The sequence below is a fragment of the Aethalodelphis obliquidens genome, unplaced genomic scaffold (assembly GCF_003676395.1).
Source record: "Aethalodelphis obliquidens isolate GAN/ISIS:26980383/991018 unplaced genomic scaffold, ASM367639v1 scaffold1, whole genome shotgun sequence".
NCBI lineage: Eukaryota > Metazoa > Chordata > Mammalia > Artiodactyla > Delphinidae > Aethalodelphis > Aethalodelphis obliquidens.
Genome location: NW_020837945.1, coordinates 45,469,258 through 45,485,870, shown reverse-complemented (window position 1 = coordinate 45,485,870; position 16,613 = coordinate 45,469,258). Strand labels below are relative to the sequence as shown.

General features: G+C 37.9%; 1 protein-coding gene across 1 annotated transcript in view; it reads right to left on the bottom strand.

Moving 5' to 3' along the window:
• The window catches only part of EPHA6 (EPH receptor A6), an 861,061-nt gene that overhangs the window by 37,953 nt on the left and 806,495 nt on the right, over positions 1-16,613 (bottom strand). The window contains exon 15 of the mRNA XM_027102862.1: positions 709-858. Within this exon, the coding sequence (XP_026958663.1) occupies positions 709-858 (150 nt within the window). The remainder of the gene's footprint in view (positions 1-708; positions 859-16,613) is intronic.

Below are 16,613 nucleotides of genomic sequence, written 5' to 3'. Positions count from 1 at the left end.
CGATACTTGGAGGAAGCAAACGAGTAGACAAAGTCTCAATTCTGGGATGAGGGAGTGGGATATTAAAATATATTTGCAGCTCTGACAGCACGTTTACTTGCATTGTCAGGATCCTAGCATATTTTGACTACCGTCTCTACTACCTTGGACAGTCCATAGAGGTCAAATGTGTGTTAACTATCCTGTTCTATAGTATTATTAGCCACCAAGGTAGTTTTTACAGATAAAACGGAAACAAAACAGATTGCAAAGAGGGTCATGTATCTCAAAAGAACCATACGACATGACTCATATTGATAATACATTGCCTGAAAGCATTCAATCTTTTTCTACTAAGGGATATCTAGTCTAAATTAGTTTGCCCTTTACAGTGGTACATTAAATTGCTCTAAGGAAGAAATGAAAAGTAAACACTATTCACTGTTTTTTGTTTTAGGCCAGAGCTATTGCATAAGCACAGTCACACTACCTTAGAGTGATATATGTGGAAGTATCAGATGTAAGACACAGATCAGGTACTTACGTGACAAAGTCCATCAGCTGGCCCTTATGACACCAAATACAGCTCAGAGTGAAAGGCTGCCACAGACCCTGACAACTCTCAGGAAGATAAGGGCTAATTTGAGTGAGGGCAAAAGGCATATTTCCCCATCAATGCTAATATGTCTGCATTCATAAAATGGCAGTTTAACTATGGGTGGCACTTACGTCTTGGTTAGACATTTCCCAGTAAGGTCTCTCTCCATAGGACATGACCTCCCACATGACAATGCCATAGCTCCATGCATCACTTGCCGAGGAGAATTTTCTGTAGGCAATAGCTTCTGGGGCTGTCCACCTTATGGGTATTTTCCCACCCTGGAAAACAAATTGGAGACTTTTTCAGTTGGGTCACAAGTGTATTAAAGATTGAAGTGGCATTGCAATTAAATATATATTAGAAAGACCTAAACGCTGCACTGGCATTTTAAATAAAAAGAAACCAGAATAATGTTAAAATGTCAGAAATATATTTTCTATAATAGTTATTCAGTGAAAACAGCTTTAATGGGAAAGAAGTCACACTTCAGAAATATTTTATTTCATTCATTAGAGAAATTTATTTTCACTTTAGAATCACACAATTAAATTCACTATCATGCCATTTGAAGAATGTTCCAGATTATAGGACATTAAAGCTAAATATCATTCAACATTCATTAAACATTGTATTGCATGTATAAATAATAATGATAATAAGTTCTAACTTAATTGAAGTCAAATGGTTAAATACAGAATTGAGACTTTTCTCTAAACAATTTAACGTTTATCAGAACTTTACTTCCTTTCCCTTTCGCTCTTTTTCATCTGCTACGATTCCGTTTCTTTGAAATTTAAAAATCCTTGAACATTATACAAAAGCCCCTGAAAAAGATATCTTCCTTAGAACTCTTTAGTCTATATTCTTGTTCTATGGTCAAGTTAACATTTGAACATATTAAAGAGACTAAATTGCATGAATTTAGTCTACACTGTTCAGGTACTAAAGTCTGCTATTGCGTTATACTTATATTTTTATCAACACATTACATTTTATCTCTCAAAACACTCTATAAGTCCCTTCTTACTGTAATGACAAGAATAAAACTATTTACGCATTTGATTTACAATTTTTGAAATCTGCAGCTCTGAACAGCAAGTTGAACGAAGGACAGCAACCCTGGCGCCACTAGATGGCGGAAGAGTACAACGAGCGGCTCCCAGACGGCGGTCTCCTACCGCGCGGAGAGGGCTTCTGTTCCCAGCAAATGATTTTCGACAGTCAGAAAACCCACCACGATGGAATTGTTTCATCATTATCATCACTTTCAGGACCACAATCATCTGATCACCCGCTGTGCTCAAAGTCTGGTGTTAGGGTGAGTGGGGTGGAGGGAAATAAAGGGTGCATCCTCTGGCCCTTGAGGAATTTAGGGCGAACATCTTTAAAGAGGAAGCCGTTAATCGAGTAACCGAAACACTACTTATTTAGTAATCTAAACGCCACTTACTTGAAGGGAAAAGAGATTCACCCGAAATAGGAATAATTCGGTTTCACAAGGCAAATGAGAACATTAACAGAACCTCACTTTAAAGACTTGTGGCAAGGAATTCTTAAAAGGAACCTTGGGGGAAAATACCTTGAATTCAGTCCCCTCTTTTTACAGGTGAGCTGACTGAGCCCAAGGTTTAGAGATTTAGAGACTCTTCCCCACACTGTTAAGCACATAGTGTCAACTAATGTTATCATAGTAGTATTGTGGAACATTGATATAAAGATGCAAATATTTCAGCATGGGGGGAAAAGTTGGGCCAAACTAACTTTCATGTTTTAACACAGAGTATCTATAACCGTATAGCACAGTAGTATAACAGAAGGGAGCCTGAAACCTGGGGTTTTCACCTTTTGGGGCACCACCAAATTAAGAGCAGGAAGTTAAATTTGCAAAGTTGGTGATGGAAGTTTAAGAGGGTGGTGAGTCCGGGAAGGGGAGGATTCATTCTTAAACCCGAAGTAGAGTTGCCAGATAAAATATAGGACCCACAGTTAAATTTGAATTTCAGATAAATAACAAATACATTTTTGTGTGTATTAGTATGTCGCATACAGGAATTATTTTTTGGTATAAGTACATCCCAAATATTGCACGAGACATATTCATACTAAAAAGATATTAATTGTTTACCTGCAATTCAAATTTAACTGGGCATCCTATATTTTTATTTACTACTTTTGGCAACCCTTAACCCAGGGCATTAAAAAAATTCAGAAATGGGAACATGGTAAATGATCCAACAGAACACAGTGTTCTGAAAAAACTAGGTGGTCTATGCCGCAGGAGGGACAAGGCTATTCCGACTTGTGTTCGTGCACTCGCACCGCAGCAGCCTTTGTTTAGTGGCTGAAGCTCCTCGGGCTTGTGGCCCTGCTTTCTGAAGCCACTTAAGTCAGGCTCAGGCTTCTTTCAAATATGGAAGCCACACTTCCAGAGAATAAATACCAAATCTGTAAATGTGACCTCAGAGCAGATGCAAGAGCAGCAGTCTCATCGAGCATTTCTGAATCTGGATATTTCTTGGTCTCTTCTGGCAAACAGTACGTGGAAGTGTGACTTGCTAGTCTGCTGGGCTGTTCCTTTGCTAAATAAATCTTTGTGAGTTCTATTGAGACAGGCTAAAGAACGGAGTTAAGGGTTATTTTATGTGCATTCACTTATAAATGACATCTCATATAAATGAGTCACATATAAATTTATATTTCCTATAACTAGGTATCACATATAAATGATAACTTTATCACTTTCCTTCCTAAGATTTTACTTTTTTCCTCAAGGGGAAGATATTACAGAGTGTTTGATTAATAAGCATTGCTACATGTTATGGACTGAACTGTGTTCCCCCCAGAATTCATATGTTGAAGCACTAACCTTCCATGTGACTGCAATCTAGAGCTAGGGCCTTTGAAGAGGTAATAAAATTAAATGAGGTCACGAGGGTGGGCCCTAATCCAATATGACTGGTGTCTTTCTTAGAAAGTGAAGAGACACCAGAGGTGTGCAGCACAGGGAAAAGGCCGTGTGAGGACACAGCAAGAAGGTGACCACCTGCAAGCCAAACAGAGAAGTCTCAGGAGAAGCCCAAACTGCTGATACCCTGAATTTGGATGTCCAGACTCCAGAACTGTGAAAAATAAATTTTTATTATTTGAGCCACACAGTCTATGGTATTTTGTTATGACATCCCTAACAGACTAATACACTACCCCCATTAAAAAAATCAAAATTTTTTCCCTAAGTTGAGCAACAATGCAAAAAGGACGGTACATCTTTATTTCAGATTTTTTCCCCAAGTGTCATATTGTAATGGAAAGTGTGAGTTAGAATAAATCTTAAAATATTAAGTATGAAAAATTGGCACAGAAGTTTTAATGTAGGAGATACTATTCTCATTAACAAAAACGCATGGTAACATGAACCTGACAGTATGCACAAACTGCAATAATTCTGAGCATATATGGGATGGAGATAAGAAAGCATTCAAATCTTTTTTCTAATGGGAGGATCTATACTAGATATAGTTTATATCTAAGTGCAAGATGAGACAGAAAGGAAGATGTACTTAAGATTACTGTATGGTCTGTACTGTCTTTCCTACTTTAGAGGAAACTCCTACTTTAGTTCTTTAAAAAAAAATTTTTTTTTTAATTGAATGGACCAACAAACTCCTGTGGCTTTATCTCATCTACTTATTTTTGCCCATGATCTTGAATCATAGACAGAGGTAATGCACTAAGGTACTTTTTTTTTTCTCAAAGCGTTAACCACCAGATGTTTGTTTCAGGTTTCAGGAATGAACAAATAGTACTTTAAGTTTGAAATCACAATCATTGTAACATTACATGTTGCTTTGCCATATGTTTGTGAGAAAAAAGAAGTTACCAAAGATACTAATCAAAATGGCTGAATGTAACTCAAAAGTCTTCTCAGTTACTAATACCTCCCTTATGTAGCAAGCTTAATCACTTAGGGAACAAAGGAGAACCAGGAAGTAAGCAAACTGGATATCACTACTGAGAAGTTTGTTAGCAAACCTTTTTTCTGTTTTTCAAGTCATATCCAGAGCTTGATTTCTAATAACTAGGTAGGGAGATTGTAGCAGAAAAAGTGCTAAAGGGGAAACCAGGAGCCCTGTGTGCCTGTAAACTCTATACCCCTCATGGAGTTGTATTATAGTTGTGTTTAACTCACATCTGAGTTTTAGAACTTAATCCTCTAATCTTCAGCAGAGGGAACAATCAATTGAAATATAGTAAGGTTACAGAGGCTTAATACTAAAACCAAATGGAAAAATTCCATTGAGAAAGAAGAACACAATAAAAATCTCATTTCTCATTCAGTGGATTTGATGGTTATCTTAAAGGCAAATGTTTTGAATAGACACCAATTTGCCAACAGACTTTCCTTTTATTTTCTCCATCTATTGCTGTAGTACCCAAACTCCAATGAGTATAAAAATTATAGTACAGAAAACCTATATACCATGCTTAAAGATTAGTTTAAGGAATTTCTAATGGCAATTTTGACTAAATAATGTTTTTCCTTATGAGCTTTAAATTCTAAGTGAGATGCAGCTCTACCATAATCCATTGAGTGACCATGGGCAAGTCTTAACTCTGAGTCTTTTATTTGAGATATGCAGAATGAGGGGACTTGATTCAATGATCATAAAATAGTAAACTGTAATGAGTTTTAATATTTGCCTACAGTGTCTCAGCTCAGATTATATTGTAAGGAGATAGGCCATATGAGTTGGTACCTAAACTGTGTGAACAGATAGCCTGATGACAGATAGCAAAGGAGACAAGGACACTCTTATATATCCCAGGTCAATGGTCACAGTGATCATCTTGAGTGGTAAGGAAGAGTTAAAATAACCACTTTTGTTTAAGAAGGCAACAGCATGGATAATACCTTTTAGGAAGGTATGGGATGGAACCAATATATTGCCTTTTTCCTTTTTTTTTTTTTTTAACTCTTAATAGGTTAAAATACTGTTAATGAGTAACCATTAGTTATTTGGAAAACTCATTATGAGGAAACTTAGTGAAAGGGGCATTAATGTGTTTCCTGAAAGATCACTTTACATTATACTTTCTTGTCAGTGGGATTATCTGTGGCAGAGTGGCCTGGGAGCGCTAGTGGGGTATCAGCATTTTGGGGTATTCTGCCTCAATTTGTTACGGTGTCCTGGGAAGCCATAGCAAATCACAGAAAGATCTCACAACAGAGTAGTTTTACAAACAACTCTCATTAAGGGGATATTCTTCTTTCTCTTGAGAATTACTGATCTTGAGAAATAAACCCGTCTCTGAGCATCTCTTTGTTGTTTGTATTCCCAAATCAACAAATTAAAATATTATAATGCACAGATATTATCTGGTGCAAATCTTTTAAAATGACATCCCCACCCCCTCTCAGAGGGCCATGTACTCTCCTCCTTCACTGAAATTTGCTGATGTAGAGCAACTTTGGTACTTTGTGAAGTTTTATGCTCTTCTGAAATATGGGGATAATATCTGTCCTTCCTTGACGAAATACTGAGGACCATGATGCAATGAATTCTTTTGTAAAGAAGAAAGCTTCTCATATTTTGGCTTCTAGGTATAATTTATTAAGGGAATTAAATGAGATAGTACAAATGAAGCATCTCTTAGCTGTCAAGACATGGTAGGCACTCAGCAAATATTATTTGTCTCCTTAATTCATGTATTTAAATTTGTCTTGTTTTTGGACCTGCTTGGCTTCCAGCCCAGACCAGTGTCCCAGTTCACTCATCTCGAGTCACTGAGCCACCCCCTGCAGTGTCCAGGCTCAGGGGTGATCTTCTCAAACCAGAGGCATCAATTCTGCTGAGGGACAGGCTCTGACTCGGTTCCTATAATTTAGACCCTGTCTTGTGCAGTTTGAGGAAATCTGTGTATCTTGGTCCAGTGAGTTTGGTCCCATGTCTATGTTCCTGCTATTGCCCCACCAGTGACCTTCCAAGACTGAAGACATACCTCATTCCTCTTATTCTTTCATAGGTAGAATTCTGTCATCAAAGAACATTATCCATGGCTGAACATTATCTATGGCACCCAGATTTCTGCCTACAGATGGACCTGCCTGATAATGATTCTCTCTGGATTTCTTTCCTTTTCCTGGGTGTTTCTCTTCTCTTTGTAGGTACAAAAAGGTACAAACTTTTTCCCTCAAAAATGCACATGTAGATACACACAAGACTTTGCATCAGTATCATGGGATTCATAGGTGTTAGACTGAGATACTTTTGCTATAAGCAAAAGACTCTTTTTGGCATAGTATTTTTAAAATGTTAAGTCATTGGTTAAAAATAACCAATTTTTATAGGATAACCAGTACTGTAGAAATCTATGGTAACTAGCATTGTTTTAGGCCACAAACATATGAAATACACCCTTTTAACATTTGTACGTAAAACAAAGACTTCTGAACAGTTCTTTCTTGTTCCTTTGTGGGTATTCACTGAGGTCTCAGGGTCTTGGATTTTATGAATCCAGAACTCACAAACTGTTTGACCTTAGCTGAAATAGGCCTGCAGTTAGGTATTTCATGACTAAGTCTTTTTTCAAGTGAATCTAAATGCCTTTAGACAGGCCATGGGCTCTCCAGAGCACCACCACGCCACTCTACTATGTCACCAAGTCTTTCATCAGACACACTTGACCTATTTCCAGTGTCCTCCTGGCTCCTGCAGGCATTGCGGTTCCCCTGGCCCTACTCTAACTTTAACCCAATCTCCCTGTTCTGATTATGAAACAGTTATCTACTTCTGAAATTTACTTACACCGTGTTTTTCATAAGGAATAGGGCAGGTGAGAAATGACTTCAAATAAACATGAGTAGCTAACTCCTCGTCAGCTTCGTTTTCCACTCTCTAAAAAAAATTCTTAACTATGGAAAGACTTTCTCATTTTTCTTGCCTCACACCATCTACCTAAAACTGCAGTCCATTTTATTCACTGTCTAAATGTATAAACAGCTCAGTGAATGCTAATTTTTTTTGTTCCTTTAATGCAGTGGTGCTTATCGTGCTGCTCAAAGCCTCAAGAATTAGAATCCTTTACCTGCTTTCTCTTAAATTGCTCCCTAAAATAATTCACTGCCCTCTATTTCTCAGTACCCTCTTTCGATGAGACTATAGATGCTACATCATTAAGTGAATAACACTATTCTGGGGGATATCTGTTAAATTAGATTTTCTTCTCCATTTTATAAGGTAGATGAAGTAGGACACAATGTTACTATTGTGTGAGAATTAATCATATACATTATTATGAGAATTGTCATTGTATCTGAGTGTAGGTAACCACTGACAGGAAAGGCAATTAAAAAAAAAACAATGTATCATTCATTATGATTTTACAAATATACTGTATGGTAAGGTCCCACGAGGATAGCTGATACTAACAGAGTTAAAAAAACACTCCTACTCTTCTCTGGACAGTAGCACTCTTCCTTATGTCACTCCTCTCTCCTCTCTCTCTCTCTTTTCATTTTAATCCAGTTCTTCAGAAGCCTAGCTACCCGCCTATTCTTCCCCAGTGTACTTTAATGAAGTTTTCTTAAAGTTTCCATCTATAGTTTTTATGGCAAAGACCTATGGAAATTAGCATAGAAGTAATAGTTTTCTAAAAATGTTTCACATAAATCATAAAGGGGAATAAAGGATTAATTATTTGGGGCCATTAATATTGAGACATTTAATACATTAAACACTAATATAATATATCAAACGATAATATAATTCTTTATGCATATAACACTTGAGTGTTTAAGAGCATTTTTATCTGAATAGCCTCAAACTGATGTATACCACTAAAGAGCAAATACTTTGCTTTCTTATCAGTTGTCCTGTGAGAATAATAATAAGCACTGATTAATACTTATACCATCCATCTCCATCTACAGTTGGGTGCTCTTTATTTGGGGAAAAAATTCGGATCCTGTCTTTAGGAAAAAAGATTGCATAAAATGAGGTATGTCTGTATTTATACTAGTATTATTTGGAAACCCTGTTTGAAAAAAAATATTCAGAAAGGATGGACAAAGTGTTTAGGACTCCGGGGCATACACAGTGGTGATTCTCATAAACCCAGGGGTGCCTGCTTTGGAGCGAAAGTGTACCATGTGGAGGGAGAAAGTGACTGTGAAGCAAAACCCCTGGCTTCTAATCTCCCTTTTTACCGTAATTTGTCGTGTGATCTTGGGCAAGTTGCAGATTCTCTGTAAATTGAGGGGTTGGACTGTGTGATCTTGCAGTTCATGTGACGTTTAATACTCTATGATTTGTCAAAACATGTAATACCCCAGTGAGTTAAAACAGAAGGGACCACCTCCACTTCTGCCTGAGGAAACGTAGCAGAAAGGGCTAGTGCCGAGCTCAGTTGCTCCCTGTGTCACTGTTACGCCCACAGGCACTTTATACATTAAATCAGACTCTTCTTGACAGATCCACAGTGCTCTGACTGAACATATCTGAGAAGCAGGTCTTCTCTTGTAGCTGTCGCATGCAGTGTTGTGCTATATCAGTTCAGAGGAACCGTGACCTCAAATTACCCATTTTCAGAAAGGCTACTTCTGAGCGTAACCTGAACAGGCGAGGCAAGATGACATAATGACATCTTTAGAGGCAGTCTGTTTGGGACCAGCTACTCAGACCGATGAACACTCAACAGAGGAGAGGGCACAGTCTTCTGAAAGACTGAGAGAGCTTTGCTCGGTGGGAAGGACAAGGCTGAGGGGCTCACATCCAAAGGTGGGTAAGAACTTAAGGAAAATCTGGAAGTACCTGGAACTGGAAATACCAAAACAAGGTTTAATGCAAATAAATTCTATTTTAAAGGTAGACTTTGGCTGAGAGAATAATTAAAATGCTAGTATTCCCAATAAGTTTTAAAGTTGGGATAAAATGATTAAAATATGGAGAACAGGTTTCTTATATATTCAGGTTCTTAGTAGAGCCAATTTATACAAACCTTTGTTCATTCCATTGTTCCAGCGTGGAATGCCGTCTTGTCAGTTTTTCCTCCGGTGCTATTTTGTCCATGACTGAAGTGATTACTTCTCTTCTGCCTGCCTATAACCCCCAGTGTCTTCTTGCTTCATTTGGCATTTACCAACACATACCTTCTATGTACTCTCTGGCTTTTTAAATTGTGAATGTACTGTCTTCCCAGAAAGGTTATAAAAATCATGGAGGGGCCTTTATTCTTCTTTGCAATCTACTTTATAGTATTTAGCATGGTGCTTTGATTATAGTAGGAATTTAATGATTATTTGCCGAGGGGATGACTGGAAGGGATGAATTAGGCAAATCAGGTAAAATGAAAAGCACAGTCTCGGAACCATACTGTGTAAGTGGAATTCAAAGTTCCCTTCTTCGTTCCTTCTTAGTCATCATTACGAACTTGGTTAATGATAAGGAAAATAAAGGAAATTTCCCACTCAAAATTTTCAGTTGATAAAGGGCATTGCCCAGAGAGGTGCTGAAGGTGGCATGATCAAACATTTTTTCAAAACACATCTCACGTGCCAGGGCTTGAGATCACAAAGACATCCTCCCTGCCCTCAGGGAGATCATGTTACAGTAGGAAAGACACCGACTTAAACAAATAATGGCAGCACAGAGGGTAGGGGCTCTGACAGAAGTCTGTACAAGATGCATCTGGCAGCAAAAATGGAGGGTCAGCTGTTTGGGATGGCTATGGGGAGAAGCAGAAAAGCGTCCTAATAAAGGTAATGTTTTCGACAGAGTTAAAAGAAAAGTAGGAGTTTGATGAGTGAGACAAAGAGGCCAGGGCCTCCTTTCAGAGAGAACAGTGAGTTCCAAGCACAGAGGGGTGGAACAGCATAATATGTTCCAGGAATTGCAAGTTGTCTAAAACTGCTGTCCATTAGAGTCCAAGGAGGAAGCCAGTGGCCGTGAAGTTGGAAACAACAATAGCCATGTCACTGAAGGCTTGGTTAGACATTTAAAGCGGTAGGCGATGGGGCTTCATAATGGCACCATAACCTGAAATGTGTTCCTAGGAAACAGGAGTTTACAATTAGGATGCATCTGTCATGGTTTCTGTATGCAAAATTATACACAATTTGGTTTGATTTGTTTATTTATTTTCACCCTAATTTTGTTGTGGCTTAAAGATCTGCATCACATGGTATAAAGATGCTGTAAATAAGTCAAAAAAATTTTTTTAAGCATAAGAGATGACAGGGATCCTAAACGTCACTTTTGACCTTTTGCACTAAATGTCTAATAAAAAAATGAAATTACTTTTAATTTTGGCAGAATCACCTGCAATAAGTGTGTGCAACCATGCATCATACCAAGCAGGTTGAAAGGTCTAATTTTACTTGCATAACATATTCACTGTCTTACAGCAGATTTTCCCAGTGAATAAATTTTGGAAAATCAATGCTTTTAGAATAAGCTTCCAGCTTGTTTTGCTCAGGCTTAAATATATCATTTGGGTTCTGAAGCCTTGTTCATTGTGGACAGCAGATGGGTCTGGAGGACATCGCTGGAACGCTGAATGGCATAACGTGACAATATGGATGTACTTGCTACAGGTAGAATGAAGCAAGGAACCATCTCTACCACCTCCAAATAATATCACAAAGGCAAAGTTTTAAATGAACGAGAGCCTATCTAGTTGTGGGTGGGGCCTTTTAAGAGATCAACTTGAACTTTTATGAGCCCTTTCCATTTTACCTTGAATGTCTCCTCGTTCTTTCTTATTTCACTCTGTACACCCTTCTCGACTTCATTTTTGTTTCTTCTTTTGTTCTCTACTGTCCTGTTTTCTTTTACTGTTCTTGCCAACAAATATTTGTTGTGTGTTCAGAATACAATTTGAACTTTGACTTCACTTGATTCTTTGCTATTTTTTCAGAGCTTAGAGATGAGTCTGAGCATAATAGATACTCTATTAATATTAAAGGAGTTGGAGATATAGCATAAGATCATGACAGTGCTTATCATCTAGTAGGTGACACGTATTAAAGGATGTTATGAAATATGACAGATGCCATGATAGGGGACAGTCAGGGAAGGCTTTCAAGAAAAAATGATGTCTAGGCTTGGACCTTATGGAAGATTGGAGTTAGATGAATAAAAGAAAGGAGATCAGGGATGGGGGGAGGAAAGACTGGTCCAGGCAGGGAAAAGAGCAGGTACACAAGAGAGAGTATAACAGATTTATAGGTACTGAGAGAATTCGAGTGCAGTTGGAGAGTAGAGTGTGAGATGAGGGAGTGGGGAGAGAGAGAGGCTAGAGAAGTCAGCAAGGCAGTGATCACGAAGGGCTTAAAGATCATGAAGGATTCTTAAGGCATTTAAAGGATCTGAACCTTTTCTTTTGGCAATGGAGAGCCATTGAAAGACTTCAAGCAATGGGGTGATCAAAATAGGGGTTTTGTTTTGTTATTTTTAGATCACTTTGGCTGCACTGTGGATGGGGAATAGGGGACAGATAGAGGCAAGAGCAGAAACAGGAACATCTTGCCATCTCTAGGAAGTTAGTAGCATTACTCAATAATCCTATAATAGTCACATACAGCACCAAATTTTTATACATTAAAGACATCTATTTCAATTTCTGATTAGTTATTTGCCATGTTCCAGAGAATACTAGGATGACATTTACTCTTCTTAACATATCCAAATGGAGAGTCCATATAAATTATATGTAAACAAAGTTGAGGGAAGAATATTAAAAAACTAATTTTGTAAAATTCTCAAGGACCATCCTGAAGCATCATTTATACACACTTTATTTATTAGGGAAAATCCTCTAAGGACCTACTAATTAGACTAGGAAGATTTCTTATGATATTTAAAATTAATAATGCTATGTTTAAAAACATTCCACCGTTTCCCTATTTAATCCATAGTGATTTTTGTGTGCTTTAGTCTATATTAAATTCACAGTTTAAGCAGTTTATCTGAAGGGAAGGACAAATGTCCAACTTTTTGGATTTTTTTTCTCACATATATGTGTATACTAGGTAGAAGAAAGAAAATTCACTCAGAAAGGTTGTTTTCCAGTGTTGTCATTTATGAAATTCTATAGGATCAATTTTTAGTTGTTTTTCCCCTTCTGACAACAAATTTGCTCAGGGGAAAAGACTTCACATGGGCTCAATGTTATACTCCAGAGAAATAAACTGAAGGTCAAGTTTCTGAAGCAATTCAAGGCGTCAAAAACTGTGGTTATGGTTACCATAAGCTTCATCCATCATTTAAACACAAAAGAAGATGATTTATTTGATTGTATTTTTGACATGGTGGCTTTCATCTATACCCTTGGTTTTAATTTTTTTTTTTTTTTTTGCGGTATGTGTGCCGCTCACTGTGTGGCCTCTCCCGTTGCGGAACACAGGCTCCGGACGCGCAGGCTCAGCGGCCATGGCCCACGGGCCCAGCCGCTCCGCGGCATGTGGGATCTTCCCAGACCAGGGCACGAACCCATGTCCCCTGCATCGGCAGGCGGACTCTCAACCACTGCGCCACCAGGGAAGCCCCCTTGGTTTTAATTTTATGTTTTGTTTTGTTTTTTAGTTCACTGGTGATTTTAAAGCCAGTGTTGGTTGGAAAGCTTTATGTGATGTGCAAGTTGCTATATATTCAGTACTGCTTGTCATGTTATTGCTCTAAGTAAACATCTTTCACAGCATTAAACTTGTTTTCATATCTTTCTGGTAAACAAAACTGAACTTAAAGCACAGCTATGATAGTTCAGGAAGAAAAAATCTACTTGTAGAAAAATACCTGAGATGTTAAACCCAAAATACTATTTAAAAAATAACATCTTAATCTGCAGGAAAGCTCCTTTCATTTGAGGATGGCTATGCTCATATTTTTTCATTTGAAACATGAGCTTGATCATCTCCAATTAGTCTTGGGTAGGATTTTGCTAACAGTCCACAACCAGAACGATTTGGCCCAGTTTTACATTATTGACAGGCTCTTCCCCAATGGCTTCTTCCTGGAACCTAGAGGAAGTTTCATGCCAGCGTTGTAGTGCGCTAGCGTCGCTGTCAGCAAGGCTTCCCCAGGGCTGACTGCTTTCTGTCTGACTTCAGCCAGTGCTGTCAATCTTTCACTTTCATGAGCCCTAAAATGACTCCACCCTCCCTCTCCTAAGTATCTCTTAAAAAGGAAAGATTAACTTTTATAATTCAAGGAAAAAGAGACATCTTACATTTAGTACAGCGGGTGCTCACGTTGATGATGATAAAATGGGGATGATAGCTTAACTGTATTAAACTTGGATATATTCATTTAGGACTTTTTAATTTGAAGAGAAAGTCCTAGAGGTTTTAGTCATTCACTGTGTTAAATGATGGAGTTTATGATCTAACTGGTTAAAAAACATAATGTGATTCAATCAACCCATGGGAGTTAAAGCCAGGATGCCTTGCATGCCACCGTCTAAAAGTATAACCATTGGAATGACAATAATAAGAGAAAGAGTGATTAGGTTGCTGTACCCATTATGTCACAGAAAAATGCTAAAAACTCATCAGTTTTAGGAATTATAATAAGAACTATATTACATTTAAAATAAATGGAAAAAAATCTACTTCTAAAAGTTTCTCTCTTCGCTTAGATTTATAAGTCAGGGCTCTTAGGGTTTAAATTTTTGCTGAAACATGCTGCGACTCTTCTTGGAAGCATCATGTTTCTAAGAAAATTCAAAACTCCACACTTTTATCCCTTTTCTAAATATTCATCTATTTTGAACAGATGCTTAGTTTCCAAAAGTATTATGGAATTTAAATATTGCATCCATCTTTTTTTAAAATAAAACTTTCTCATTTTGTCCAATGGAAAATTTCAGTAAGTAATAAAAAAATCCTCATTAGTGTTTCCCTTGTACCAAATCACTTCAGCAGTAAAGGAGAAAAAGTTTTCTCTATTCTAATACACTGATCTTCACAAAGGTTGAAAGATAATATCTCATAAAAATGCATAGCTTTGACCCTCAAAATCTGTGTAAGTGAAAGGGGAGTGTATATTTCTGAATGCTAAAATCTGTACTACAATCATATTTTCTTGGCAGGCTGATTTAAGGAGCTCTATATGACAGTCAAGTTACACTATCCTTGACAGTACAACTGGGTGAAAAAGATTCAGATCTGTTTTTATATTTAATTGGAGTGTAACGGTCAGACCGTCAGAGCAGGATACTCTTGCCTGCTGTCAGGATGGGCTACTTTTGAGAACACTGAACTAGGAATGTAGATACTTTACATTATTTTCAACTTGACACTCAATTTATATATTTGGGGAAATGGCTAGGTATCTCTATAGAATATTTCTACCACTTATCATTTAAGGAGTTGACTGCATTACACTTGATGGGGGATGGAAAAGAAGGAGGAAGGGACTACACGTAAATGTGAATGTCAAATAAGTATAAATTATACTGTACAACAGTCAAGAAGGTAGGTAATCATTATCGGACAAATACAAATGGTAATATTAAATTTTACTATTTAAAATGAAATTATATATGCAGATGGTCTATGATTGTGAGAACCATGTTAGACTATCAAAATACACAATAAATTATAGAATTTTTGTATTTGTTGCTAGTCTGAAATATATATTAAGTATCAGATATAATAAGTGCTCAATAAATTTTTGCTAAAAAAATATCACTAGCTGTCAGTGTACTCTAACCCAGGAAAATTAGTAACTGAATGACTTGTCTGGCCCTTTAATCTGATTCTCTGCCCTCATACCCTCTGATCTCCCCAAGAAGGAATACTCAGCCATCACTAGCATACAGACTCTTTCTTAAGCTCTGGGGCCACTACTACCCCCATACAAGGACTTCTTGACCCTAAAATCCATTAGCTGTGACTAGCACAGGTTGCTTGTCTTCCTGGACTACCCTTCATGACCCACTGCCAGATGCTCTGGGTACTATGCTCTGCTCACCAACAGGGAAACCCTTTACTTTACCCTATGACACAACCCACCTGCCTCCTGGCCTTTGGCCTGTGATGTGGCCTGTGCGAGGTTTCCTAACGTTCTTTTCCTTCCTAATGCCTTTTGCGCTCTTCTCCCTGCTGTGTGAGGCCTGGCCTGCCATGGTCTACCACCAATGGAATACTGGCTCTGAAAACCCACATCTTTTCAGAATCGTTTTTCTAAAAATCCATTTGTTGTGGTTGGATTATAATATGCAGTACTAAATATTTTGTGATATTGAAGAAAATTATATATATAATATACATATTTGTATGCATATCTTGTATACATGTATTGTGTGTGTGTATGTTTGCATTTCTTTTTCCTCTATACCCCACACTTAGATGTTGTCATATGTTAAAGCTGAAGGTTCTTTCTTAGTGGCTTTGACTTTTGATATTCTGTTCAGCTGAGTTGAAGAAGCTGATTTCCTAAAAGTTTCATAAGTATTAGGGAATGTATCAGCTTCTGTCAGTCTCATCTGCCTCGTGGACCATTGATGCCACCCCTGAGGGCTGACCGGGCCCTTGCCTTGGGAATGCCAAGTCCATCTCCGCGCATTCAGTTCCATCAGTGATAGGCTCAGAATTTGTGACTTCCACCACTCTGGACTTGAATGATACACCACACTGAAGAATGTGAAACCTGACATCTCATGTGGTCATTGAAGGTGCCAGTTCACTCAACTTGGAAACACGGGGGAATTAACTCAGAATACGGTGAACACTGGCCAACGGAAACAGCAGTCAGGAAGGAGTTGGACAGAGAAATTCCTCCTTCTTCCTTCTTGCCATGAATGATTTCAAGCATGGTTTCTCCATGCAACCCATCTGGAGAAGCTTTGCATGGTTAGTGGACACGTCTCTCAATCGCTTTTTTTTCATGGTCCGTGTGAAGAAGCAGCAAGCACAGAGGTCTGTTGTGGCATCTCTCCACATTCTTCTTGTCTCACCTCTGTTCTCCCTCTGTCTAGATGCTCTGGTTGGTACTTCCCAAATAAAGCCTCATCATTTTTTTTTTTTTTTTTTTTTTTT